Source organism: Suhomyces tanzawaensis (genome assembly GCF_001661415.1).
Source record: "Suhomyces tanzawaensis NRRL Y-17324 unplaced genomic scaffold CANTAscaffold_2, whole genome shotgun sequence".
Taxonomy (NCBI): domain Eukaryota; kingdom Fungi; phylum Ascomycota; class Pichiomycetes; order Serinales; family Debaryomycetaceae; genus Suhomyces; species Suhomyces tanzawaensis.
Window position 1 is genome coordinate 845,067 of NW_017963637.1, and position 26,480 is coordinate 871,546.

The window sequence follows — 26,480 nt, forward strand, 5'->3', positions numbered from 1 at the left end:
GCATAGGCCCTGAGCGAGTATAAAATTTCTTATAGCTAGCTCCCCAGATAATACAATGAGCGCAAGTGACCAACGTATGCGTACATACAACATCAGACGAAGAACCTCGGGCGCCAAAGGAACAGCCTTACGCCTGATTGGTCTCCTTCAACTATACTTGGACTGTACAATACAGAGACCTAAGTCATGAAAGCTTTTCAGACCTTCAGAATTCCAACAAAAGTGGATGTTATTTCTATCATTTAATGATACAATGAATTGTCCACTTCTTGTGGATCATGCGAGGTAAGCTTATTAGTGCATGGCCTGAGTAAGGATCGGTACTAATGAGCAAAACAGCTTGAGGTAGTCTCTATTTATCAACCTTCAAAAGTTCTTGGCCTCAGCCAGAAAGTGAAGATCTTATTTCCTTCAATAACACGCCCGAGGGCTCGAGAAGCTTGATAAAACGACATAATTCGAAGCACCAGTCCCATTTCTTGGCCTTATCGAGCATAACCACAATCTTGAGAATAATCTGTTTGTCCTTGGAGTCCAAAAGGTATCCAGGATCCTTCTTTTTACTCTTGTTCTTCTTTTTCTTGGAATTATTAGATATTACTGGAGTTTCTTCCTTCTTGACATTCAAGTAAACAATCAAGAAATTATAACACAACTCCACATTTCCTTTTTCTATCAACCGATTCATGAAATCAACCGGGGAAGTATTCAACACATCAAAAAATGGTTCCCAGAATCCAACTTCAATCTTTCTTAGACAATTAATGAAGATACGTTCAGCATCTTCGTTCAATTCAATTAAACTTATCAAAGATTTCAAAACAGTATCCGAATCAAAGGTTTCGGTGAGGTACTTGAACAATAACAATTCAAGGCAATAGTTGTAGCCATTGTATTTCGAATACTTGGAAGATATCTCTTTTGAATTCAAAGGTCTATGAATAAGTTCATTCTCAATGAAGTTGTTGAGCACGAGTTTATGCGACAATTTAGGCTTTATTATTAACCCTCCAGTGGTACTTTTGTCAAGAACTTGGTTTTCAACAACCACTAATTGGAGTGAAGATTCCAGCCCATCACTTGTGTTTAGTTCAACTGGTTGATAATTGTCTATATCAACAGAAACCGGGTGAAGCTCTCCTGAAAGTCCACCGGGAGATTCGATACCATCGTAAACTGTTGCAGACTTATCAAAAGCATTGAGCACGAGATCTCTCAACTCATAAATCAAAAGGTTATGTGCGTTAACAACATGCAAGTATTCAATTTCCTGGTCATTGAAAGTAATTGATTGCGTTTTGAAAGACTCCACTGACTGGTTGATCAAAATCAAATCGTACATATTACTAGGCTTGATTGCATTCACCGGATTGGCAAACGAATCTCTGGCAGATTGATTTTTCAAGAGATATAATTCACCAGTGTTGAGCAAAAATAAGAAGTGCTTTCTTTCAATTATCGTGGACTTGGTGATATTCCTGAGATTGAGCTTGGAACTGATGGTCGACAAGTGAATAGTTTTGTTGACACCAATAAATATGTTATAGTTTTTCTGATCAGATGCATCGCCGGATTCATCAAGAATCAATTTTTGGTCGTTCAACTCTATGATTACCAATCTGAGATCCTTGGTCAAAATAAGCAAGTTCGTTAGGTTGTGGGAAATTTCTGTGGGGTCAACACTAATGAACGGAGTTTTGAAATCATACTTCCAGAGAATTAAGTCACTATCAAAGACGAAATTCTCACCTCCGTTACCGTACTTTGACATGGGAGTATTCAAGACTATAATCTCATCAACCAAATGTCCCATTTCATTATCATTCATTTCATCCCCTTCTTTGGCTATGTACTCATCATCAAACTTCCGATTTATCAATATTAAGTAATCATTAAACCAGAAGTGGTTCACAATATTTAAGGAATCACTGTAATAATTTTTGAAATTAAACCATAAGAGATGATTGACTTCGCCTGTGATAGAGTTTGAAAACTCCTCTCCACTAAGCTTTTCCTTCGATCCATTTAGAACTGCTTTTACTGAGTTGAGAGGGGTTGAAATTGCAATCTCATTTCCATAGGTGATGGAAAATTGATTAAACTTATTTCTTGAAATGGTTAATTTTCCACTGATACTCTTGGCAGACTTGGTACTTGATCCATTAAACCCTTCTATCCTATTATTTATATTTTTGAACTTGTGCAATATTGGGAATCTCACAAACGACTTGTTTTTGTAAATAACACTAATATAGTTAGAGTCACGGAACAAGATTTTCGAATCATATGATCTCGTCAAAAGATTGACTCTATACAACTTGCTGTTGTTGTGGTTGATGAGATATAAAGAGGAAGAATTAGGACTGATGATTATGTTCGAACTCCTTAAAAATTGACGATTTTCGTCATTTCTTTCCTCAAGCTCATTCAATAATTCATACGAGTCAAATGAAGAGTTCCCAAACTTCGAATGCAAAGACCAATAACCTGTCTTCTTATCGAGAACTGTGAAGAATTCACCACACGAAGACCATGTTACTACCGTCGAGTCGACATTCACATCTTTAATCTTACCATAATTATCCAACAACGACTTAGTTGTGTCTATCTTATAGATAGATAGCTCATCATTTGCAGAAATTAAAATAAGATCAGATTGGGGATTGAAGTAAAATTTAACCTTGGTTGTTAGAATATCAGATTGCAACTTCGTGCCTAGTGGGATAATTTCTGAGTCTTCAGATACTTCAAAATGTAATAACCAAAGCTCCTTATCTTCATTAACGAAAATAAAATAGTTCTTAAAAAGATTGTAGTTAATGTAGACCAATTTGGATTTATTATGATACCACTCGGTCTCGTCTAATGAGAGAACCGAATTTTTGAAGGTTTGAATATTGATAATTTGGAAATGGCTATTCTCAAACTCTTCCTCCTCTTCTGATTCTGGCTTGCGGTCGTGTCCATTGTATATAATCAAGTTGTGGCTATTCTGTTTCAACCAGTATCTGTCGAGACCGATCTTGATCTTCAACATTTTGAAAACAGAGATCTTAGCAGATTCCACTATATAGCCACCTAATTCATCCTCAAGCCCACTGTTATTCAAATGCTCAATGTTCTCTAAATTTATTGATGCCTTGTCTCCTCCATGAATGATTGTTTTCGTAGCCGATTTGATGAAGCTCGCCAAACTGAACTTTTTGGAGGTATAACTCAACGGCAATCCACTTTGTAAAGTCAGATCACTCTTAATACTATTAATTTCGTATAAGGATGTTGAGTAATTGATGAGTATTTGGTATATCACAAGATAGTCCTTATCAGATTGTACAAACAAATTGACGGTTGAAATCTTTTGTAATTGGGCAGTGTTCACTGAAACATGCTTAGTCTTCACATTGATGTTCTTTCCATGCAGCTGAATGGATTCGGCGGATCTGGAATGTGATGCTATGGGTAACAAGGTATGCTGATTTATGAGATAAACAGAACTAGTTGTCAAAACGACTAGTAATGAGGTATGGGCTATGTGAATGAGCTTGACAATTGGCTCCTTAAATGGGAGGGCTATCAGATTCTCGGGACATGATTCGACCCATACCATTTTGCTAGGAAAGATGGTGATGGAAGTTAGTTTATGTGTCCCCAAGAACTGGCTATGATTTAGGACTCGTCTTACGTAATCAGTTAGTCAGCAAATAATGGCATGAGCTCCTGGGCAGCGATAAATAGATAGTTTAGATCCTAAGAGGGCACAGGTGTATTAGGAAATTGTCAATATTACATAGAAGGTGGACTTGGTAGTAATATGGGGGCGTTTGGGGCATTTTTTCCTGCAAAAATGGCGTTGAGATCAAAATTTAGCTTATACTCCGATCACAAAATATGGGCGTGTGGTCTAGTGGTATGATTCTCGCTTTGGGTGACTGTTCAGTTTACTGAGCTAATTTCACAAGCATGCGAGAGGCCCTGGGTTCAATTCCCAGCTCGCCCCTTCTTTTTGGTAATTTTTTATTCCAATATTCATCCTTACAATATGGATTCTCAGTTTAGTTATAGCTCATCTCGTTATGTACAAACGCAATGGGGTATCTGGTGCAAGGTTCAGATTACAGCTACACTTCTCTACGATAGTTCTGATATTTGTGGTGTATATTAAACCCAAGATTAGACTAATAAACAAGGTTCCTTATATACGAGTACATGAAGAACGCCAAGTGAAAATATATATGATAAGACTTTCTTGATTTTGGAGGAGTTTTAACGGTAAGACTTTTGGAATCTGGCTCTGGCACCACGACCACCGAACTTCTTTGGTTCCATTCTTCTGGAGTCAGCAACCAACAAGGTCTTGTCGTAAGCGGCGAAGATCTTCTTCAATTCGTTCTTAGAAGCTTCGTCAACGAACTTTTGGTGGTAAGCAACCAATCCCTTGGCAATAGCTTGTCTGATAGCGTAAACTTGAGAGACGTGACCACCACCGGTGACCTTGACTCTGATATCAATGTTTTGGAATTTGTCTAAACCAACGAGGGTTAATGGTTCGTAAACCTTGAATCTCAAGATTTCTGGTTGAACTAAGGTGATTGGGGCACCGTTGACCTTGATCAAACCCTTACCGGCCTTGACGTGGGCAACGGCAGTAGCGGTCTTCTTTTTACCAAAAGTCTAGATGTTAGTACTGGTTCTGCTGTTCACGCTATAATGCCAGGGCCTGACAACGCGCCTGTGCCTGTGGCCTGGAGGGCTTTTGGCTGATGATCTCCTGGCGATCGGTGCCATGAGGAATGTGGATGGGTGTGCTTCGTGAATCACACGGAGGATGGAGTATTGATAGGCCCTGGCGTTATATTTTATCTTGGTTCGTGGTGTTCTGTAATGGGTCTTTACATACTTGGACAGATTGAGTGGACATCTTGCTTCGATAGTATTGAAAGAAGTATAAGTTAAAATTTTTCTATCCTGTTTTTTCGAACACTAGGTGAAAAATTCTAAGGCTGCGGTAAAGGTTTGTGCGACTCGACACCCGTGCCGCAGTAGGGGGTAGGGGAAATGTGTGTCACGTGACACAGTGGTTTCCAGGTGCCGGGGGCAGGGCGCGGGGAGTGCATATGGGCCGGGGCCCGTGCGGCAGACCCCAGTTTACTTACGGGCCCAGATGTGCGGGAGCGAAGAGTGACTGCGTTTTCATACAGGAATTGGCCCAGAAATTGCGGTGAACATGCACTTTGGCAAATTTTTTGCAGGTTCCACCCGAGGCCCTCGCACAGTACTATCGCGCAGTATCACCTATATGGAAAATTTTTAAATCCAAGTACTGGTTCGTCTTCTTTTCTACTACAACCAAGATGGCTATCTCCAAGAACTTACCATTATTGAAGAATCACTTCAGAAAGCACTGGCAAGAACGTGTCAAAGTTCACTTTGACCAAGCCGGTAAGAAGGCTTCCAGAAGACAAGCTAGATTGTCCAAGGCTGCCAAGATTGCCCCAAGACCTCTTGATGCTTTGAGACCAGTTGTCAGAGCCCCAACCGTCAAATACAACAGAAAGGTTAGAGCCGGTAGAGGTTTCACCTTGGCCGAATTGAAGGCTGCTGGCTTGACCGCTAAGTACGCTAGAACCATCGGTATTGCCGCTGACCACAGAAGACAAAACAAGTCCCAAGAAACCTTCGACGCCAACGTTGCCAGATTACAAGAATACAAGTCCAAGTTGGTTATCTTCGACAAGAAGACTAAGGCTTCCGAAGCTGCTGCTTACAAGCAAATTTCTACTGGTGCTACTTTCCCAGTTGTCCAACCAGAAATCGAATCTGCCCCAAGAGCTGTCCCAGAACAATCCGTTTCTGCTTTCACCACCTTGAGATTGGCTCAATCTGACAAGAAATACAAGGGTATCAGAGAAAAGCGTGCTAGAGAAGCTGCTGAAGCTGAAGCTGACAAGAAGAAGAAGTAAATTCTGTCCTCCAACTAAATGTACATTTATCTAGTATGTATGTGAATAATATAATCATGTATTAGTAAACCATGTAAGTCTATACCGTTGTGTGGGCCACAAGACTGGCTACTGTCCCACCGATGCTGGCATGGCATGTGGCTCTTCGCCTCTGCTCGTTACCTGATCCCTCATCGCTGTTGTCCCTTCCTAGGCATTTGCTCGTCTGTGAGTCTACACAATATTATGACATTATTCAATATATTTAATACAATCTATAGAAACCTAAACCACCCATTACCCTTGGTGATGAACTGCAAAGGTACTTGAAGATTACATCGTTTAATCGAATAAACCGAAACCCATGTCATCGTCGGATTCTTCCTTGGCTTCTTCGGCCTTTTCTTCGGCAGCTTCTTCAGCGGCACCACCAGCAGCGGCAGATGGAGCAGCAGAGGCAGCTGGAGCAGCAGAGAAGTTGAAGAACAATTCCTTCAAGTCCTTACCTTCCAAGGCCTTGGCGTAGATGTCAGCCCAGATACCTTCGACTTCGACGTTAGCCTTGTTGACCAAGGTCAACAACTTTTCAGCGGAGACTTCGACTTCAGCGTCAGTCAAGATCAAGGCAGCGTAGGATAAAGCGGTTTCAACAGACATTATGAATTTAACTAGATATAATCAGTTTAAGCTTTCCAAAAGGCAGACTATTCTTAGTTTGGTTGAAAAGAGTATGAGCGGGATTGAAAAGTTCTTCATTTTGGTGGTGGAGGAGGATGGTGCGCCCTATGCAGGTGCGAGCAAGGGATTAGGGCTGCAGCCCGGGAAATCACGTGTACATGAGGCTGATGGTTCAAACACGACCGACCGCTTTTTGCACCCAAATGTATGGGATCAGGTTAGCAATCGGTGGAAGCTATCCATCTGGTATAACATACTACTGGAGGTATTACCCGTATTAATTTATTTTAGTTCACTAAATCTTGTCACGAGACTCGCAAAATTCCAAGTACCATGGCTTAGTCCATATTCTGATTCTCTTACCGTAGTAGATAAACACAATACACGACAACATGATGATGGCTTCGATGACGGCAAGGATGATTAAGGAGTTGGTGATCCCCATGGCATCAAGCCATGGTGAGCACGCAAAGGTGAAGATGCATCCAATCGTGTTATTTATCACAGCAACTCCACACATCATTTCGATAACCATATCTGGGTATGCATCCATCAAGTACGACATACTGACATCACCGGAACAACCAAAGCCAAAACCCACTAAGCCAAGAGCAAAGTAGGTTGCTCCCCAATGCCAGTCACGGTCAGTACCCAATCCAAAGCACACCAAACCAATTGGTGCAAAAACACCAGGAAGAATAAGAAACCACAATCTGGATTCGGCTTCTTGGATACCTTTGTTACGCTTTGCCATCCAGATGGTAAAGTAATCACTCAAAGTACCTGCGTAGAAACAACCGATGACTGCTCCGATTAACGTGGGCACATTCATGAGCGCAACACCAGTGTTGCTATAGTTGTAAGGGGCGTCGTAGTAGTTATCATCTTCAACCGTGAGATAAAACGTCAATAAGGCATCTTGGATCCCCCACACCAACCCTCCGAAAATTACTGGAGGATACATGAATACCTTGAATAACATACGAAGCTGGGTGCAATATTGCTTGAAACCAGTCCCTTTCACGTTGGAAGCCAAGGTGATGAGCTGTTTTCTTTGCCAGTATGGTTTGCGTGGCTCGTGAGCTCCTTCGGTAACATAAGCAGACAAGTCTTGAGTCCGGCTCTGCAAGTCAGCCGAGTCGTCGAAGTCGACAGATTGTATTTTCTGGCCGTTCTTAGGCTTCTCGTCATTGTGGGTCACCGATTCAGCACTGGAATACGACTGGATCACGCTGTTCTTGAACTTGCTCCTATCGAAATAGGTTTCGTCCATGACGAAAACGATCACCAAAAGCAACACGAACGAAATGATGGCAGCCACGTAGCCCACCCATCTGAAGTTGGTGTACTGGACGATGAACCCAGCGATGAGGGGACCCAAAAACGTCCCGATGGAGGTGGCTAAGATATAGAGGGTCAAAACCGAACCCAAAGAGTGGAAAAAACTCAAGTCGGTCAAACTGAGCTGGACATGGGCCTCAGCACAACTTTCCGATACCCCCACAAATAGTTGCGACCAGATGGTGTCGGTGGTGGTTTTGGCTCTGGAAAACCAGATGGCACCGATCATGCCCATGGTGATACAGATAAAGTAGGAGAGTTTTCTGCCGTAAATAGAGGCCAGCGGAGTGAGGATAAAGGTGGAGATGGCGATGCTGGCAAAAAGCACACCTGCACCAGTGTTCATGGACGAGTACTCGATCCCGTAGATCTCGTTGAGCGAATCCTGAGTGGCCCCTGCATCGTTGGAGGTGGCAGCAGTGAATCCGGTGATGAAGGTGAGAATAAAGATGTTCAACGCCTTACGGGCCAACGACCAATTCAAAGGGTCGTTGCACGAGTCGCTGGGTTGCGGAATCAAGATAAGATTGCCCTTCCTTTTGAGAGGCTGGCCTGACGTGGGGTCGGTCTCATTTCCGTCAAATGTGTTGGAGTAGATATTACATGTTCCGGGAATGAACTCTTCGTTTTTCCTGTCGTTGAGCTCGACGTTGGTGTGAATGGCTTCTACTGATAGATCGTCCATGGTGATTAGCACTGGCAGGTTTGATTATTAGTCCCGAGATGCTGGGAGGCTATCGTTGGGCTAATCAGATGGTGATCCATGTTATATATAACCAGCCAAATTACAGTTGGTGCCGAACCTGAATCGTACGCAAGTGGAGAACTTCCGCTTTGATAATGCAGCCACGACGTAATTGAGATAAGATACCGAGTAGTGCATGACTGCCGCAGGTGAATTCTGGCAAAATAGGCAAAAACTGGTCGGGTAGACGTCAAAGCCGCACTGACTGGAGGAGGTCGGTCCCCGAATGCGCTTCTCAGGCACAGTAAAGGTGGGGATGGTGAGGAGGTTGGGGTAGCGAAAGAGGGGTGGTGGAGAGACCGGCGGGACTATAAACTTGACAGCAAAAGAGCGAATCCAGGCTGGGGCAGGGCGGAGAGTGCGGATTTGTTGATAGGCGATTGTGCGAGTAGGCGTAGATCGGGGGACCGACCGAGCCCATATCTTTTGTTCATCTAGAGGGTTATCGAGGCTCAGACTGCTATCAGGTAATGATTGGCACCCCGGCGGTGATTTGGGCGAATTGCAGTTGCCGCTTGCGGCAGGAAGGGCGCAAGTGTATAGGCGCATGCGCATGCGCACGTGACAGCGGTTGTCATGCGGCGGTAAGGGGGCGTTGCATGTCGTTGCATGTCGCGCATGTCGCAAAGGTCTTCATGTCGTTCATGTCGCGGGTGTCCCCCCACCGAGCGACATCTGTCGTGGGGGCACCGCGCGACATTTCGCGGATATTTTCCACGCGACATCAACATCTTATCCACGCCGCGACATACTCCTTGCATACAAATAACCACCCTTCTGCCAAGCACCCCCTCTTTCTGTGCATTGTAACGGAGACGTGACTGCCCTTATTGTGCGTCCGGTCCGCGACCCCTCGTGATCCCACTTGTGTCAGAATGCTGTCTATTTTCGCCTCAGCCAGCCATCACCAGCCCCGTTTGAGTTTTGAAACATCAGCGTTGGGGGGGCTTTCACCCCCCCCTCCGTAGCCGGCTCCCGAGTGTGGGAACTCACCCTCCCGATCGGTGTGGGCTTGCGCGGTCTCTAGGCACGGGCGCGCCTGGTTGCTGCGTCTGTAGCCTGCTGCCAAATTAGGCACTAATTGGAGCCCTGTCTGTTTTTCCACCAGTTGCACGCGTTGAGGCACTGGGCTGACAGGGGCTGCGGCCGCGACACCACCCTCCAGAATGCCACCGGCTAACGGCAGCCACTGGATGTGTTCTGGCCCACAACCACCACTATTTACGTGTGCCCAGACGACTGTGGGTGGCGGTGGTCCGCTGCGACCGCCACCGCCACTGCTATTGGCCAGCAAGCCAGCGGGAAACTCCACACCCGCAGCTGCCCCAATAATAGAACCACCAACAATAACAGAGGCTTACTGTTATTACCGCACCACCTGCACCAAGGTGGCCAGCACCACGGGAGCGGCTTAACTGTCACAATTTCATCCCTGTGACTCCTTGCATATTTGTATATAAGCATCGCTTGCAGACGTGTAGTTCCGCATCTCATACTTCCTTCGCTGTATAAGTATTGACATCTTTGCCGTTTGACTGTTCGACGGTACCTTCTGCTTGCAATTGCAGCCACACGCATTCATCCGTTTCACCCCCGTTTTACTGCCAGGTTTGAATCACTGACCTCCTCCTACCACTACTTAAACACACCCACATCCTCCACCAAGCAGCCATCGCTATGCTCTCCTCCTTCGTAACATCCTTGGTGATGTTCGCCTCCATGGTGGCAGCCGCCCCTGCCGCCATGCCTGCCTCACACCCGTTGGCTCCCAACGGCAACCTCAAGGTCTTGACTGAAAGAGGCCAGTCTTGGGACTACCAGAACGACAAAATCCGAGGCGTCAACCTCGGTGGCTGGTTCGTGTTGGAACCCTACATCACCCCCTCCTTGTTCACCTCGTTCGAAAAAGGCGCCGACCAATCGCAGGTGCCTGTGGACGAGTACCACTTCACCAAGCAGTTGGGCAAGCAGTTGGCCGAGTCCAGATTGCAGGCGCACTGGAGCTCGTGGTACACCGAAAAAGACTTCGAACAAATCCAATCTTTGGGACTCAATTTCGTGAGAATCCCCATCGGGTACTGGGCGTTTGAGCTCTTGCCCAACGACCCCTACGTCCAGGGCCAGGTGCAGTACTTGGACCAGGCATTGGCGTGGTGTCGCCAGTACAACTTGAAGGCGTGGGTCGACTTGCACGGCGCGCCAGGGTCGCAGAATGGGTTTGATAACTCCGGATTGCGCACCACCATCGACTGGCAAAACGGCAACAACGTCCAGGTCACCTTGAGCGTGTTGGACACTATCTTCGAGAAGTACGGTAACGGTAACTACTCGGACATTGTCATTGGCATTGAGTTGGTCAACGAGCCCTTGGGCCCTTCGTTGAACATGGACGAGATCAAGGACTTCTACCTCCAAGGCTACAAGAACTTGAGAGCCACCGGCTCCGTGACCCCCGTCATTCTCCACGACGCCTTCCAACAGCAGCAATACTGGAACGGTTTTGCTACCGTTGAAAACGGCGACTACTGGAACGTGGTCATCGACCACCACCACTACCAGGTGTTTGCAGCCGACCAGCTCTCGTGGGACATCGATCAACACGTGCAGGTTGCTTGCGGCTGGGGTAAGGACGCATTGAAGGAAGACCACTGGAACGTTGCGGGCGAATGGTCCGCTGCCTTGACCGACTGTGCTCTCTGGTTGAACGGTGTAGGCCGTGGTGCCCGTTGGTCCGGTGACTACGACAACGCCCCATACATTGACTCCTGTGATGCATACACCGAGGAACAAAACTGGTCCTCCGAATATAGACAAAACGTCAGAAAATACATCGAGGCCCAGTTGGATGCTTTCGAGCAAACTGGAGGCTGGGTGTTCTGGAACTGGAAGACCGAAAACGCGGTTGAGTGGGATTTCCAAAGATTGACGGAAGCCGGAGTCTTCCCTCAACCATTAAACAAGAGACAGTATCCTAACCAGTGTGGTTTCTGATCTGCTTACCTATTCATTTGGTCTGCTAGTCAGAACGCACCATCCCTTTTCGCACGACACCGTTATTTCTAACCCAAAACGTCACTTTAATTCGCTACACACATTTAATTACTTTTTAGATTGATAAAGAATATATTTTTTAAGTTCATATTTCACGGATTATTTCTACTTGAAGGACTTGTACAAATCGCTTTTGACCAATTCTTGGAAGATTTTGTACACCTTGTCGCTGGCATACACGTAGTCCTCGAACTCGTTGTAGATCTGGCACGAGAACCGGACGTATAATTTGCCGTTGTGTGCGATACACGGAGCATGGGTCTTGTACTCGTGGAGGGACTTTGTCAAGTAGAACTTGGTGACTGCGCCCACGTTTCTTGCAAGAAGATCGATATCAAGTCCTAATTCCTGGTAGGGGATCTCCACGTTGACCATGGTGGTCACCGTGTGTTTCAAGTACGAAGTGTTCCACTTGGAGGAAACGTATTCGGCGACTTTTTGGGCCAATCCATGGCAGTAATTCCAAATTTCCTCTTCGCCTCCACAGACTTCTTCTCTAAACTGAATGGCCTTGGGGATCGCAGCCAAATGGGCGTAGCACTTTGTTCCAGCGAACGAGAAACGGTCGATGAACCTGGTGGCTTCTAATTGGGGCGACAACTCCACGCTATCGTCCAAATACATGTTGGAGATCGGCATGGTGTGGATCACATGGTGGTGCTTTTTGTCGGCATAAAGCACACAGCAACCTGGTGGAAGATAGAACCACTTGTGGAGATTGGAGCAGTAGAAATCGGGCTGGAGCGATTCCAAGTCAATGGGGATTAGCCCTACGGAATGGGCTCCGTCGATCAACGACAACACCCCGTACTGCTTGCACAACGCCGTCAATTTCTCGAACGGAACCCGGGCACATGGCTGGGAAATGATGGTATCGAAAAGCGCAAGCTTAGGACGGTCTTCCGACTCGAACAACTTAGTCCACTTGGCGACGATCTCGTCATCATCGCTGGGGTAGAGCGTGGGGACCTCGATCAACTCCACACCCACCCTGTTCTTCAAAAACTGGAGGGTGTAGTTGCAGCTATCGTAGGTGGTGCTGGAGTACGCGATCTTGTCTCCCTTCTGAAAGGGGTAGCTTCTCAACACGGTGTTCACAGCAGCCGTGGCATTGTCCACGATGGTCAAGCTTCCATACTCTGCCTTTAAGAACTCCGACACCACTCTTACTGCCTCGTAGTACTGCTTCTTGTGCTCGGTTAGATAGAACCGATCGGGATACCTGGCAGAAAAATTAATGGCCTCGATGTATGCATCTGAGACTGGGTCCGGCGATACCCCGTAAGATCCGTGATTTACGGGGTAGATATCGGGATCAAGCTTGGTGAAGTACTTTTCGCGGAAGGGTTTTCCGAAGGGCACAACTGGCATTGTGGAGGAATTGGCTTGGGGGTAGAGGTACGAGGAGAATAGACGAAACATCGGTGTTTTATAACGAGTAGTGAGTCAGGACTATCTGTGAGTCAGGATCCTTTGGTTATAACGAGTACTGCATATTCTCGTCCCAATATACGGCACCAATCACTGCTGATAACGGCGGGCTAAACCTGCCAGTGCGACTAGACCCTGAGTCATTTAGTGTGGGGATTAATGCCAGAGGCCCTTGTAGAGTATGGGCACTACTATGGAAGTCAATGATATCCAAGAGTATTGCAGTATGGATGCGTGCCTCGATACTGCTAGTACCATCATTTTGTCGATATGTTAGAATACTTTGGTGCCAGTGGCCCGGATCAGGAAATCGACCGGGCAGAAACCCGTACTACTAGAAATGGAAACTTCTGGGGCAAATCGCAGAAACGAGTACCAGGATGGACTTGTTTCGATAACTTTAGGTTATGTTCTCAAAATATCCTGGTTCAAAGGCATAACCACACCAGCCGCATATTGCGACCAGCGTAATAATCCAAGTGAAAGATGACGAGCTACAAGCCGTATGAGGACAACTCGTGCCATTGTGGAAGCGAGCATACATTGGATAGGCACATTAGTAATCATAATCACGAAAGGAAGGTTGCCGTGCTCGGAGCTTTTTCCCGACAATAATCCCGTGATAACCAAAGTATGAGTAAGCATACTCTCGGACTCCGACACGAGCAATTCAGCCGCCCCAAAGAACGAAGTTAAAATCTCGTCTTTCTAATTAGTGGTCGGTGTTGAGCTACTGAGTTGCACCAGCAAGATAAACCCAATAAACTTCCATACTGTAGGACCCTCCAGCCACTACCACCATCTGAGCACCGTGAGCCATATGCCAGTGACAAACTCGTATTTCGACTCGACCCGTTTCGCAGCCACCCCCAGTTAGAGGCTCATTCGTGATGAGTATCTCACTGATGCCACACCTTACCCCCTATTGCCATGTTGGTGTCCAACATTAGTAATACCATGGTATAAAAGGTGCCCGAGACGGGCCGTAGCATCTTCCGTCTTCACTATTAATATGGCTAGTGTCAAGATCTCTCCATTAAAGGACACTGAGGTGTTCAACCCAATCAAGGTGGGAAAGAACCAATTGCAACACAAGATCGTCTATGCTCCAACCACTAGAACCAGGGCCTTGGACGATCACAGCCCATCGGATTTGATTGTCGATTATTACGACGACAGGTCAAAGACCAAGGGGTCTTTTCTCATAGCTGAAGCCACATTTGTGAGCCCTCAGGCAGTAGGTATCTCGAATGCTCCGGGGATCTGGACAGATCGCCATGTCAAGGCCTGGAAGGCCATCACAGACAAGGTCCATCAGAACGGGTCTTTTATCGGGGTGCAAGCCATTTTCGTGGGCAGAGCAGCCCGGCCAGCCATTATCAAGGCTGCTGGTCAAGAAATCCTTTCCCCCTCTGCCATTTTTCCAAGCGAAGAAAGCAAGAAGAATGCCGAGGAAGCGGGTGTGCGTCTTAGATCTTTGACGGAAGAAGAGATCCACAGGTACATCTACGAAGACTTTACCAACGCTGCCAAGAAGTCCATCGAAGCTGGTTTCGACTACTTTGAGCTCCATGGGGCCCATGGCTTCCTTCTCGACTCCTTCCTCCACCCATCCTCCAACAAGAGAACCGACAAGTACGGTGGATCTATCGAAAATAGAGCCAGATTCTTGCTCGAGCTCATCGACCATTTAAGTGAGGTCATTGGTGCTGACAAGCTCGCCATTCGGATATCTCCATGGGCCAACTACAATGGCATTAAGGCAGAGAAAGAAGAGGTCCACCCTATTGTGACCCTCGGATATCTCTTGCATGAACTCCAAAAGAGAGCCAATGAAGGAAAGGAATTGGCCTACATATCTATCGTTGAGCCAAGACTCAGACTTGGCCAAGAAGGTGAAGAACCCGAGGAAGGACAGGTAGGTACCAATGACTTTGTAGGACAAATTTGGAAGGGTGTGATTTTGAAGAGTGGAAATTACACTTACGATGCCCCAGACTTTCAGACCTTGAGGGCAGATTTGGCCGATAAGCGTACTTTGGTGGGCTTCTCGAGATACTTTACCTCCAACCCAGACTTGGTAGATCGGTTGTATCACGGCCATAGCTTAGAACCGTACTCCAGAGAGACCTTTTACGGACAAAACAACTGGGGATACAACACCTTCAACAGTTTTGGTAAAGATACTGTGTATGATAAGGAGACTGAGCTCGGGAGAGTTGCAAAAGAAATCTCTGTCTCCGTGGGTGCTTCTTGAATTGCGTTGAAAAGAATTAGTTAGGTGTTTGCACAGGCCAAATTTAGGTGAAATGTTGATAATATGGTATAATTGATTTAAAATTAGATTCGATGTAACAAATAAAAATATTGAGCCACTTCCTTCTCAGTAAACCTTCCCTGCTAGTCAACAGACGAGCTGTCCAGCTTCGATAGGTCCCCCCAGAAATTGCATCTATCTGTCAGTGCTCTGTAGTCCACATTTTTCGCGGTCACCTGCCCATTTGAGCCACGTTTTGCACCCATTGGCACACACCAGATAGAACATAAGAATGTATTCCCATTCTTTTCTTGGGGAAAAAGCTGCTCCGGTGATGTAAATCCCAAGACCAGTGCCGACAGCCTTTCTCACACCAAGAGTATCAATCCCGGGCCCGAATTAATTAGCGGCACTAGTCCACGGCTCCTGCCCCACAGTCTACATGCAGGAATATCTGGCGGTCAAATTTTTTAAGCAACTATACTAGTGGCAACCACGTCTTCGAACATCCTTACTATCCAACTTTCTTCCCCCCGAAGTTGAACACTAACCGTCCAATCGTATAGACTCATACTTACCATCTACACATGACGTCATGAACATAGCCAAATCTTCCAGAATATTGAGGAGGGTAATACCCCAGATTCAAGGAGATGGAGTAGCTAGCTTGAGGTATAGTCCCAGGTGGAGCATCCAGAGGTCTGGCGTGGGGTTGACAATGCCAATAAGACCCTTTTTTACCAATCACATCCATCCAGCATCGAAGTGCTCTCCGCTTCCGCCAGTGCAATCCAAGCTAGCCGCCCTCCATATGTCGATAGGAGCATCATCGCGCCTCACCAGACACTACAGTCAAGCATCAAAGCCCGAGGACACTCCACCTAAAAAAGAGAGCAAGGAGTTAGCCAAGTTGTCAGACTCACCTCCCAGACACATCGATGTCTTGCATCGGAACAGATTGGCTAAAGCTCAACTTTTATCGAAGGCAAACAATTTCTTTTCGAGACTACAAATCCGGTTCAAGTGGCTAGTGAAGAGATCCAACCGGCCGTTTAATACCGATGACTACTCTGCATTTTTCTCGTGGTTGGTTATGGGAAACGTCCTCTTGTTCTTCCTAGGAACCACCACGTTTTTCTCATTGGTTATTTTCACCGCCAACACAGTGTTTGCCCAGGAGTTCGTGGCCCGAAAACTAGGCGAGTTCATCACCAAAAATTCAAATCTTGAAGTGACCTTCGAACATGCTATCGTTCCAGGTTGGTCAGATGGTAAGATCAGTTTCAGAAAGTGTTTTGTGAGTAAAAGACCACGGTCAAAGAAAAAGTTCACCAAAGGTTCACAAGCTGAAGCTTATGAAGAAGCAATGAGCCCCAAGAATTTGGTGAGTAGCGACCAAGACGTTATCGAAGATGACGGTAACTACACCCAGTACGATCTTACCATAGAAGAAGTGAACATATCCCTTTCATTCAACAAGTGGGTCAATGGTACAGGTATGATCGATACCATGGAGGTTAAGGGTATGAGAGGAGTCGTGGACAGAACCCATGTTAAGTGGGATCCAAATGACAACGCTACAAATTATAAGAACATCCACAAACCAGGAGACTTCGAGTTTGAAGATTTCAAGATGGAGGATGTATTGTTCAAACTTTTACAACCCAATGGATTCAGACCATTCGATGTTGCCATATACAATTGCGAGCTTTCGAAATTGCGGCAACATTGGTTGTTTTACGACTTCCTCAATGCAAATATCATGAGTGGATCTTACGATAATTCATTATTCACTATTCACAAAAAGCAAAGGTTAGATGACTATGGTAATAGTCAAGTCAAGGGCAAGGAATGGAAAAGAATCACCAGACTCAGAGTTGATTCATTGAGTCTTGACCATCTAAATACTGGATTGGAAGGACCCTTTGGTTGGATCACGTCAGGAAAGGTAGATATGATCGGCGATGTGATGGTTCCACAGGAAAATAACGAAATGAATGTAACCGAATTGGTGAACATCATTGCCGCATCCATCAAGAAGGAAGCGACCAGGTACAAAAACCCAGAAGTGACCAAGGCTAAGAATCCCGATCAGCACATGAGATTGACTTCTAACGATTACAAGGACATCCTGAAATATTTCGTATTGGACTTGACCATCAGGCTCAATCATGTTCGTGCATCTGTTCCGTTCCAGGCCCCTGAATTGAGTTACATCAACTATGCATTAATCCGACCAATTGTTGCTTACATCAACTCGAAAAATACATTCATCGAGATCCAAAACCGGATCGTCAAGAATATTGAGGATTTCAGTGGGTCCTGGACAGTCTATGACTCGTTGTTGATGGACGACATTTCCGAAGAGGTGTACGACAACTTTGTCAACTATGTTGCGGACGAGGAGGCTCGGATGTTCAGGGTGAAGAAGATAGGATTCTGGTCGGTACAACTATTGTTCCAGGTTCTTGTGATTGGGTTGGGGATCTTGACTTAGTGGGTGGAAGGCTCACATTCGCAAGATCAACACGAGCAACGTCACATAGCTCGCCAAGCTGATGACAGTCAAAAGCACAACCGTATTTCCTGAAGTGTTGTAGACTTCCATGTGATTATCCGGGTTGTAATACACATCCACAGAGGCGGCTTTGAAGAACCCAATGAAGTACAATAGGCATCCATATACTGTATATACTGCTCCTACTGGAAGAAATTCCTTGGAGAACAATTTGATGATCACGATAGAAAACGATAAGCATCCTATAGCACTTCTGGTGTAGGCTCCTTCATACGTGCGCTGGTGGGCTCGGATGTCGAGCTTAAGGTCTTTGTGGAACACGTCGAGTCTGGACGGCAATCTCTGTCTAGGTGGGGGTCCTGTCATGGTGGAAAGAAAGGGTTGTGGCAGCTGTGGATTCAAGAATTGGGGGGGAAGTTACTTACACCCACAGTCACGTGACATACATCTAAAGTCGATATCGCGACTACGATTTACCGCCAGCCAGACACCAGCACTGATGGGAACTCCAAAACGATACTGGGCCACCGTGCAGGTGCCTACTGCCTTCTTGAAGACTCTTCCCGAGTTTGCGCCACCAGTGACGAAAAGCAAGGCAAAAAAGCCCAGTGATGCGTCCGCTACTTCTTCGACGTCCACCACACCCAAGTCAAAAGCTAAAGGTAAGGTGACGAAGACAGACTCATCGCCAACGCCAGAGACCGTGGTGAGAAACAAGGCAGCCAACTTCAAGGGAAAGAACGGCAAGAGCAACTTGGGAGGCCAAGGCGCCAATGGCCAGGGTGCCATTAGCAACTTCAAAATCAACTCGGGATTGAAAGAATCGTCCACATCAGGCTTGACCATGAACAGCATAACAAGTGCATACACCTTGGACAAGTCGGGTGCTCCCTGCAAAAAATGGGTAAAGAAACCCCATCAGTTCAAAACCTTCAGTGGATTCAAGGTGAAATACATTGGCTATGGCCACGCCGAGGAGGGACATCCAGAACCGGAAGCCAACAAGGTCAAAGAGGAACCGGCAAAATCGGTGTCGCTGACTCCCGATATACGTTCTGAGGCGTAGTGTTCTAGACTACGGTGCATGGACCTCGGAGACGTGGTTCTCCAAAGATGATAATGAGTGTGTACTGTGAGGTATGCACAAGAACTCCAAGTTTGATGTTGTATCAACAGCCTCTTGCGCTGCCGATATGAGCTGGTAGTGATGAGATACAACAACATTGCATGTGGTATTCAGTGGGCCAGGGTTTCAGTTTTGAAAAGTAAGTACTTAATGCATGAGTCCAGGTTTCTGGCTTACATCCATTGATTATTTACTTCTCAGCTATACAGCTGCTGAAGTTGAGATAATGCCGACATCATTAGTAGGTGGTGAAAGCACATTTCTCGCCAACTTTAAGAATTTCTATAACGACAAGAATAGTGTGAATTCACCCCGTACATAAATTAACTAATCCTATATTAACTTTCACTAAACCACCTGCCAATCACTTTCTGCACGCGTTTACAGTGCCATACCCTCTATCTCGTTGTTATTCTGGCTCTTTACCGTTAGCCTCACTCATATTCCTGAGTCGCACTACATATAGTCGTAGAATCCGATCTGCAAAATATCCACCAATATGCTCTTCAAGGTTGGAATACCGACAGCACCCTCGAGGCTAGTGCTTAGGCACGCCACAAGGAGTATCACCAAGGAGTCGGCCACCCAGTCCAACCAGGTGATCTCCAACAAACAGCTTTTATACACCACGGACCCGCTCACACCGGGGTCTATCTTCTTCTTGCCTCATGGCACCAGAATCTTCAACAAGTTGGTCCAATTTATGAAGAACCAACAGATCAAGTACGGGTTCCAGGAAGTGATCACTCCGTTGATCTACAAGAACAAGTTGTGGAAACAATCAGGCCACTGGGAGAACTACAGCGAGGACATGTTCAAGGTGATGGGAAATGTTTCGAAAGAAGACCATGAAGTGCAAGATGTGAGCAACGAGGCACACGAGCATCATCACGAGCATGAGCACAATGCGGAGGACGAGGAGTATGGCCTCAAGCCTATGAACTGCCCAGGCCACTGCTTGATCTATGCCAAATTCGACCGTTCCTACAATGAGTTACCCATCCGTTACTCCGACTTCTCCTCATTGCATAGAAACGAAGCCAGCGGTGCGTTGTCTGGGCTCACTAGAGTGAGAAGATTCCACCAGGATGACGGACACATCTTCTGCCAGTTGGAGCAAATTGAGCAAGAAATCTCTAACACCATCAACTTGATCAAAAACACTTATGGAGTATTTGGTATTGAAACCAAAGAGATTGAATTTCACTTGTCCACTAGACCTGAAAAGTACATTGGGGATGCTAAAACTTGGGACAATGCCGAAGAGCAGTTGACTCAAGTGTTGAACAAAACAACCGGAGAGAACTCATGGAAAATCAGGGAGGGCGATGGTGCCTTCTACGGTCCAAAAATCGACGTATTATTGACAGATGCTTTTGAAAAAAAGCACCAAGTAGGAACTATCCAGTTGGACTTCCAGCTCCCCACCAGATTCAATTTGAAGTATGTTGGTGAAGAAGGAAACCGTGATCATCAGCCAATTTTGGTGCACAGAGCAGTTTTCGGATCTTTAGAGAGATTTTTTGCCATCCTCTTGGACCACTACCAAGGTAAGTGGCCATTCTGGCTCAATCCTAGACAAGCAATCATCATTCCTGTGAATGAAAAGCACGTTGGAAACGCAGAGGCTTTACAAAAGGAGTTGAGTGGGGATATTCTCAATCACGATGAAGTTATTTCCCCCATGACTGGGTACAACTTTTACGTTGACATCGACAAAAGAAACGAAACAGTAGGCAACAGAATCAAGGAGGCTATTCAAAAGGGATATTCATATATCTTGATGTTGGGTGACAAGGACATCGAGCTGGGCACAGTTGCCATTAGAAGTCGGGACAATAGAAAGGTCAGCAACTTGACAAGTCAAGAAGTTTACAAGATGTTTATTGACTTGGAAAAGCATTACAAATAGACTACAGAGATCAAGGCAATTTGCAATCGTCGATAAAATGGAATTGTATAAATTAGGGCGTACTTGTACATAGAATATCAATGCTCAAACTTATTCATTCCATTTTCCATTTCCTTCTTAAGCATCAATAAACTACTATCTGTAGAATGTTACATTGCGTCTGTTGTGTAGGAACGAAGCCGGTGCCGATTATTAGTATGACAGTAGTTCCAATCTGTATTGGAGATCGGTAGATTTTATAGGACCAAGTTTCTTGCTCCTGTATTCTTGTTTTAATTACACTTTTGCCGGCACATGTCGGATAAGTCGTTGTTGTACAATTCGTAAGCTACAAAGCTCAGAGTCTCTAATGTTACATCATTGCTTACCATAACCTTTGGCAATCAAGATTTTATCAATATCAGCCCAGAAGTCTCTCACTATCATCTTGTCTCTGAATCTTTTCTCTCCTCTATCCACACTTATTTGCGAGATGTTCCATTCCCTGATTTTAGAAGGAGTAGGTTCTCCCTGGTAGCTGACGTAGAAACCAGCATATTTTTGAAACAAGAGCTCAGGCTTGGAGTATTTATACTTGGCAAATTGCCAGGCTTGACCGGTGGTGAAGATGGCAATAACTCTGTCCCAGTACTCAGGCTTGGTGAACATCTCAACATTATCCACCACCATGATTTGTTGGGCAGAAGGGATGAGTCTATCGGATTTGTGTGTCAAGGTAACCAAACCACCACTTGGCTTGTTGGTTGGGTTGGGCTCGGTGAATCTTCCTTCTTCAAAGAATTCTTTGATGTTAGACAAGGATAACAACGAGGTCGTTGCTGGTGATACAATAATGATTGGCTGTTTCTTTTGGGCGGTGGAGGAGGAGGCCTTGGATTGGGTGTTAGGCTTGGAACGCTTGAGCTGGCTGATCAAGCGCTTGGCATCCGAGACTAGGTATCCGAAGTCAATGTTTTTACTTCCTCTCAAGGCTGCGTTGTGGTCTATGGATTCTCTTTCGTACCCGGAAATTCGCTCTATCTTTGGATCCTCGAGCTTATGTTTTTTACCAGCACTGGCCTCCGTCTGTTGGGATTCTTCGGCTGTCACCGGGTTCTGCTCCACCTCGTCCTTCACGAAGGTACAGGAGTCGGAATTTCCATTCAACCAAGTGTTCAACTCGGTCTTTACCAAGAATTTGAAGTCAGCTATGCCGTTTTCCAAACATTCGTTTTTGTAGTCCACGATGGATGACTTGTCATGGAGCCAGCAAAACACCACTGCTCTCAAGCTTTGGGGCTGCTCTTCATTGTAGAAATTGGTGATGGAGTCAAGCTCAAATATGGATGAGTCCCCGAACTTGACATGGCTAGCATCCTTGATGGACTGTGTTTCTTCGTCCTCGCCCTTCAAGAGCTTTATAGGGGCGCTGGCCGTGGTTGCGCTGTGTAGGGCTTTGATGGCAACCGCTCCGCTCATGGTTGGTGTTGTGGAATTGTGCAATGGTGGAGGTGGTCCATTTTTTCATCACTGTTTGGATATCAAAATCCTGCAGGTTGATAGCGAGTGGATAAGCTGGGAGGTTATCAGAAGGGTGACTCAGGAGTACGGGTCATTATAGATAGGCTGGTCCTACAAATAGACCACAAACGGATACTCACAACGACTCAAACATTCCCACGTTATAGAGGCTCAGGAACCAAACATTCTACAGTTTTCTGCGCCAATTACAATGGCAATTTCTGAGGCCAACATAAAAGAATGGACTCAACAGGCCCAGGAGACCCTTCAACGGGCCCAGGCGCTCTGTACCGGTGCAGAGACGCTGCTAAAGTCCATGTCATACCAGCTCACATCGCATTTACCGGAGCTATTCACGAAATGCTCGCAGACAGTGGAGGGTGTCAAGCGACAGCATGAGGGAGTAGGCAAGGTGATCGAGAGCATCAGAAACAATGTATCAAGTATACTTGAGGAATCACAGCAAAAGAAGGCGTCCATAGAGCCTGTAATGAAAGAATTCGACCAAGTTTTGGGCCAATTGGCCAGAACTGGAGTGCCCAGGTTCTTGATTGCGTCCCCTGGGGCAACAGACTCACCGAAGACACTTAAGGATTTCATATCAATCGACTCAATCGATCGCTTGAGAACTGAGATAGACGTTTACGGGAGAAATACCGACAAGATAGCGAAACTCCTCCTGGAAGAGTTTGTACATGGCATCCAAGAACCTTACAAAATCGCCTCCAAAAACTACTCGAGGATCATTAAACAATACGATGACATGACTCCCCTACAATTGGATTTGATAGCTCTTGGAGGGACAGGACCTTATGAGAGTCATAATTTAATAAGCACGATCTTGAAGGAAAATGCATCCTTGGAGAACGAGCTCGTATCGATATTGGAGATGCTCACGAACCACTACGATCAATGTACCCAAGGGATGCAGGCTTTTAATTCAGGGATATCGAGTGAGTTTCTCCAGGTCTTGAGCAACGACTCAGTGGAGTTACCTGAGGTTTTGAGGGAATTGAATACTGTTTGTGAGATTGTTCATAATAACGAGATTCGAGCTAGTAAATTCCTCAATGGTCAATTGCCCATTTTAAACCTGATTCTCGAGGGGTCTGATCGGCAGATAATGATGTATCGCTCATTGAGAAGTACCAGGATCCCCAAGATTATGCTTTTATGCGACGCTTGCAAACTGATTGACAGTCTTCCTCAGCATACGGAGACAATTTCGCAATTGAGCTACCACTACAACCAGTTTTTGAAGGTGTACCGCACCCAGTATTTATCTGAGTTGCATTACGAGAGATATGTATACCCACGAAAATTCTTGGGGAAATTGACTGATTTCTTGAATGAAACGTTGCACCAGATGCAGCTGGATGAAGAGCAGAGACGAAAGAATTGGCTCGTAAAGTATGGCGAGTTTATTCCAAAGGAATTAAGTCTACCTGGAGATCAAAACCAGCCCACCATAGTTGAGATAATTACTGAGGGTCTTGAGGACATTCAAAAGGAATCTGATTCTGCAGAGCAGGAGTTGGTTCAGTTCTTGAAGCTAATGAAAGCTTCGGAACCTGCAAGATAACTCGTCTGCAAAAATTAGCTTTTAAGTAGTCTATTCCAACAATTACATGCATAATGACACTCTTAGGAAGAGTCAAGACACGATAGCTGCCAGTGGTATCTGGAAAAGGAAGTCAAACCAGATGGGTCCTGTAACGAAGATATGTCGCAAACACGACATCAATGTCGCGCTGTATCAGCCATACCTTTTGTAGATGAGTAGCTGATCAACTAGCACTTCACGATGGCATATGGAGGCGGTCTAGCGTTCACCAAGGGAGCTGGTTCGAGTAAGGACGACGCTTCTGCAGGGAGTCCCCCATCCACGGTGAAGAATGGTGGCAGTATGAGAATGGCTGCATTCCATGATGAGTACGAAGATGAACTTGATGAGGAAGAAGATAACGCAGAGGAAGAGGTGACTCAACGGACGTCAATGAGCCAACCATCTTGGCTTAATCCTTCCCAATCCTCGAACATACAGAAATATGGTATAGGGGCCAAGTTGATGATGAAGATGGGTTACCAAGAGGGAAAAGGTTTGGGAGTCAAAAATGAAGGTATTGTACAGCCAATTGAAACCAAATTGCTTCCTAAGGGACTCGGAGTTGGAGCATTTAGTACCCATGAGCAGGAGGTCAAGCTGGATGTGGATTCAAGCGATGACGAAGACAAAGCTCCAAAAGTGTCGTTATTCGAAATCATAGAGGAATTACAAGGCAAAGGCATTGATGTGCCCTTGAAGTACAAGATCCTCTCCGATGAAAAAGATAGACGTGATGACGAAGAATTACGCAAGGCGTTTGCCAAACTTACACGAATAAGCCAGGAGTGGACAGAGGCAGATACGCTGGAACAGTTTTTGAATTACCAGCTTGAGGCAGGAACGAAGACAGCCGAAAAGAACAAAAGAGACTTGGAGTCTGCTGAGAGAGTATTGTCATTGCTCCAGTCCAAAGCAGTGTCCCAAATGCTCGAGATTGATGATGCCACGGAATCAATAGAAGCCACCACCACGATATTGACCAGCTTGGTCTCTGAGCCGTACAGAGACTTCACATCCATTAAAAGCGTTTTTGCTTCCATTGTTGGGTCATGTTTACCCAAGCTATTCCAGGGAGATATCGAGTCTACTTCCAACGAGAACAGTCTACTAATTACAACCTTATCTTCATGGTCGTTCTTGTATAGAGAACTTACGATCACAACCGACAACAGCATGGACCCATTTGATTCTGTGGTCTACTGTGCTTTATCCGAGAAAATGCAACAGTTTCTTGCTTCGAAAGAACCGGATGAAGAACACCTTATAGACAACCTCAACTTATTGCAGACTTGGTTGCATGCCCCCATTTTTGTGAATCCCGAGGTTGCTATTCAAGTCAAATTCACCCGAGAAGTGATTTCCCCTTACTTCACAACCCAGATCGAGAAATGGTATCCTGACAAAAGATATGCATTTTCCCCGACTTTCATCATAGATTTCATTTTGCTCCTCTGTCCGGAGAATGCCATAGAGTTTCAAGAGGTGTTGCAATTGATACTACAAAAATACTTGAGATTCGTGGATATAGGCTCCGACAAATCACTCTGGAGAGTCACCGATACCGAGATGGTGAGAAGCGAGCTTGGTACTCTAATGGAGGTTTGGTCTAAAGTGTTCGACCAGTATCTTGGGCCAGAAAAGTTCTACAATATCAAGGACGTATTGACGTCTTCACTCCTTGAATTTCTCAATAGCTGGACTATTGGCGAGGAGAAAGACCTACAGAGGGTGCTTCAGATCGGAGCGAGTGGGATTATGGGCCAGAATGACTTCGAGATTATCCTCCAATTTCAAGTGTTCAATCCATGGGTTAGTACCTTGGGAACGAAGTGTAAAGAGAATAAGATCCAGGTACAAGAATATTTCCGTCGGTGGTTCGACTTATGGAGTAAGAGCCACTGGAAGCAGCACCCTTTAGTGCTTTGGTATTTCAACACGGCATTGGATCACATCGAGACATCTGCTCCCATGATTCTACCTACGCTCATGGGCTCTTCTGCACCAACCACCAACGAAATACGCAAATTTATCGACAGAGAAGTAACTGAGGCTGCTAGTACCATCAACGTCAACGGGATTCCCTCCTATAAGCTCGTTACATCCTTCAAAGATGTGGTCAGTGCATATTGTACCTCGCACGGGTTTTTATTCAGTTCTACCAACGAGTTCCACCCGACGTTGGGTCACCCACTTCACCGCATCCAGCTCGCCAGCTTTAAGGCATGGGCGTTCATCCATGAAGACGTGCTCTGGATTTGCAGGTCTTATGACGGAGACTATACTCCCATTTCCCTCGAGCAGCTTGAGTGAGTCACGTGTGCAGACATCTCACCATTCACCATCACCAAAGTCGCAAAATACATCGACAGACAGAGT

General features: G+C 45.7%; 15 protein-coding genes and 1 non-coding gene across 16 annotated transcripts; 9 read left to right on the forward strand and 7 right to left on the reverse strand.

The window, feature by feature from the left end:
* Positions 1–382: 382 nt before the first annotated feature.
* Positions 383–3,607, reverse strand: RIC1 (Ric1p; the record flags this gene model as incomplete). Its single annotated transcript, XM_020209339.1, has 3 exons — positions 383–556; positions 602–1,996; positions 2,042–3,607. 3 exons carry the CDS (start codon positions 3,605–3,607, stop codon positions 383–385), a joined length of 3,135 nt encoding a protein of 1,044 aa, XP_020065926.1.
* A 283-nt stretch (positions 3,608–3,890) lies between these two features.
* On the forward strand, positions 3,891–3,997 carry CANTADRAFT_t54. Its single transcript has one exon. It is a non-coding gene; the product is annotated as a tRNA-Pro (tRNA).
* A 153-nt stretch (positions 3,998–4,150) lies between these two features.
* Positions 4,151–4,918, reverse strand: RPS16A (40S ribosomal protein uS9; the record flags this gene model as incomplete). The annotated part of the gene is made up of 2 exons (XM_020210842.1): positions 4,151–4,671; positions 4,898–4,918. 2 exons carry the CDS (start codon positions 4,916–4,918, stop codon positions 4,264–4,266), a joined length of 429 nt encoding a protein of 142 aa, XP_020065927.1. The 3' UTR covers positions 4,151–4,263.
* Positions 4,919–5,351: 433 nt separating this feature from the next.
* On the forward strand, positions 5,352–6,026 carry RPL13 (60S ribosomal protein eL13; the record flags this gene model as incomplete). The annotated part of the gene is made up of 1 exon (XM_020210843.1): positions 5,352–6,026. The coding sequence occupies one exon, from the start codon at positions 5,352–5,354 to the stop codon at positions 5,958–5,960; it is 609 nt and encodes a 202-aa protein (XP_020065928.1). The 3' UTR covers positions 5,961–6,026.
* Positions 6,027–6,281: 255 nt separating this feature from the next.
* Positions 6,282–6,596, reverse strand: RPP1A (ribosomal protein P1; the record flags this gene model as incomplete). The annotated part of the gene is made up of 1 exon (XM_020209429.1): positions 6,282–6,596. The coding sequence occupies one exon, from the start codon at positions 6,594–6,596 to the stop codon at positions 6,282–6,284; it is 315 nt and encodes a 104-aa protein (XP_020065929.1).
* A 316-nt stretch (positions 6,597–6,912) lies between these two features.
* On the reverse strand, positions 6,913–8,643 carry HOL1 (Hol1p; the record flags this gene model as incomplete). Its single annotated transcript, XM_020209579.1, has 1 exon — positions 6,913–8,643. One exon carries the CDS (start codon positions 8,641–8,643, stop codon positions 6,913–6,915), a length of 1,731 nt encoding a protein of 576 aa, XP_020065930.1.
* A 1,803-nt stretch (positions 8,644–10,446) lies between these two features.
* XOG1 (glucan 1,3-beta-glucosidase) lies at positions 10,447–11,694 on the forward strand (the record flags this gene model as incomplete). Its single annotated transcript, XM_020209544.1, has 1 exon — positions 10,447–11,694. The coding sequence occupies one exon, from the start codon at positions 10,447–10,449 to the stop codon at positions 11,692–11,694; it is 1,248 nt and encodes a 415-aa protein (XP_020065931.1).
* Positions 11,695–11,859: 165 nt separating this feature from the next.
* On the reverse strand, positions 11,860–13,125 carry CANTADRAFT_4812 (uncharacterized protein; the record flags this gene model as incomplete). Its single annotated transcript, XM_020209545.1, has 1 exon — positions 11,860–13,125. One exon carries the CDS (start codon positions 13,123–13,125, stop codon positions 11,860–11,862), a length of 1,266 nt encoding a protein of 421 aa, XP_020065932.1.
* Positions 13,126–14,197: 1,072 nt separating this feature from the next.
* Positions 14,198–15,442, forward strand: CANTADRAFT_47743 (alkene reductase; the record flags this gene model as incomplete). The annotated part of the gene is made up of 1 exon (XM_020209499.1): positions 14,198–15,442. One exon carries the CDS (start codon positions 14,198–14,200, stop codon positions 15,440–15,442), a length of 1,245 nt encoding a protein of 414 aa, XP_020065933.1.
* An 811-nt stretch (positions 15,443–16,253) lies between these two features.
* CANTADRAFT_46591 (uncharacterized protein) lies at positions 16,254–17,939 on the forward strand (the record flags this gene model as incomplete). The annotated part of the gene is made up of 1 exon (XM_020209362.1): positions 16,254–17,939. One exon carries the CDS (start codon positions 16,254–16,256, stop codon positions 17,937–17,939), a length of 1,686 nt encoding a protein of 561 aa, XP_020065934.1.
* A 12-nt stretch (positions 17,940–17,951) lies between these two features.
* Positions 17,952–18,326, reverse strand: CANTADRAFT_88722 (uncharacterized protein; the record flags this gene model as incomplete). The annotated part of the gene is made up of 1 exon (XM_020211485.1): positions 17,952–18,326. One exon carries the CDS (start codon positions 18,324–18,326, stop codon positions 17,952–17,954), a length of 375 nt encoding a protein of 124 aa, XP_020065935.1.
* A 133-nt stretch (positions 18,327–18,459) lies between these two features.
* Positions 18,460–19,026, forward strand: CANTADRAFT_46866 (uncharacterized protein; the record flags this gene model as incomplete). Its single annotated transcript, XM_020209388.1, has 2 exons — positions 18,460–18,666; positions 18,742–19,026. 2 exons carry the CDS (start codon positions 18,460–18,462, stop codon positions 19,024–19,026), a joined length of 492 nt encoding a protein of 163 aa, XP_020065936.1.
* Positions 19,027–19,561: 535 nt separating this feature from the next.
* Positions 19,562–21,201, forward strand: MST1 (threonine--tRNA ligase). The gene has a single exon (XM_020207353.1). The coding sequence runs from the start codon at positions 19,586–19,588 to the stop codon at positions 20,996–20,998; it is 1,413 nt and encodes a 470-aa protein (XP_020065937.1). The 5' UTR covers positions 19,562–19,585; the 3' UTR covers positions 20,999–21,201.
* Positions 21,202–21,355: 154 nt separating this feature from the next.
* On the reverse strand, positions 21,356–22,456 carry CDC73 (Cdc73p; the record flags this gene model as incomplete). Its single annotated transcript, XM_020211486.1, has 1 exon — positions 21,356–22,456. The coding sequence occupies one exon, from the start codon at positions 22,454–22,456 to the stop codon at positions 21,356–21,358; it is 1,101 nt and encodes a 366-aa protein (XP_020065938.1).
* A 253-nt stretch (positions 22,457–22,709) lies between these two features.
* On the forward strand, positions 22,710–24,080 carry CANTADRAFT_46517 (protein kinase regulatory subunit; the record flags this gene model as incomplete). The annotated part of the gene is made up of 1 exon (XM_020209348.1): positions 22,710–24,080. The coding sequence occupies one exon, from the start codon at positions 22,710–22,712 to the stop codon at positions 24,078–24,080; it is 1,371 nt and encodes a 456-aa protein (XP_020065939.1).
* A 222-nt stretch (positions 24,081–24,302) lies between these two features.
* On the forward strand, positions 24,303–26,414 carry CANTADRAFT_4819 (mRNA splicing protein; the record flags this gene model as incomplete). Its single annotated transcript, XM_020209550.1, has 1 exon — positions 24,303–26,414. The coding sequence occupies one exon, from the start codon at positions 24,303–24,305 to the stop codon at positions 26,412–26,414; it is 2,112 nt and encodes a 703-aa protein (XP_020065940.1).
* Positions 26,415–26,480: the final 66 nt, after the last annotated feature.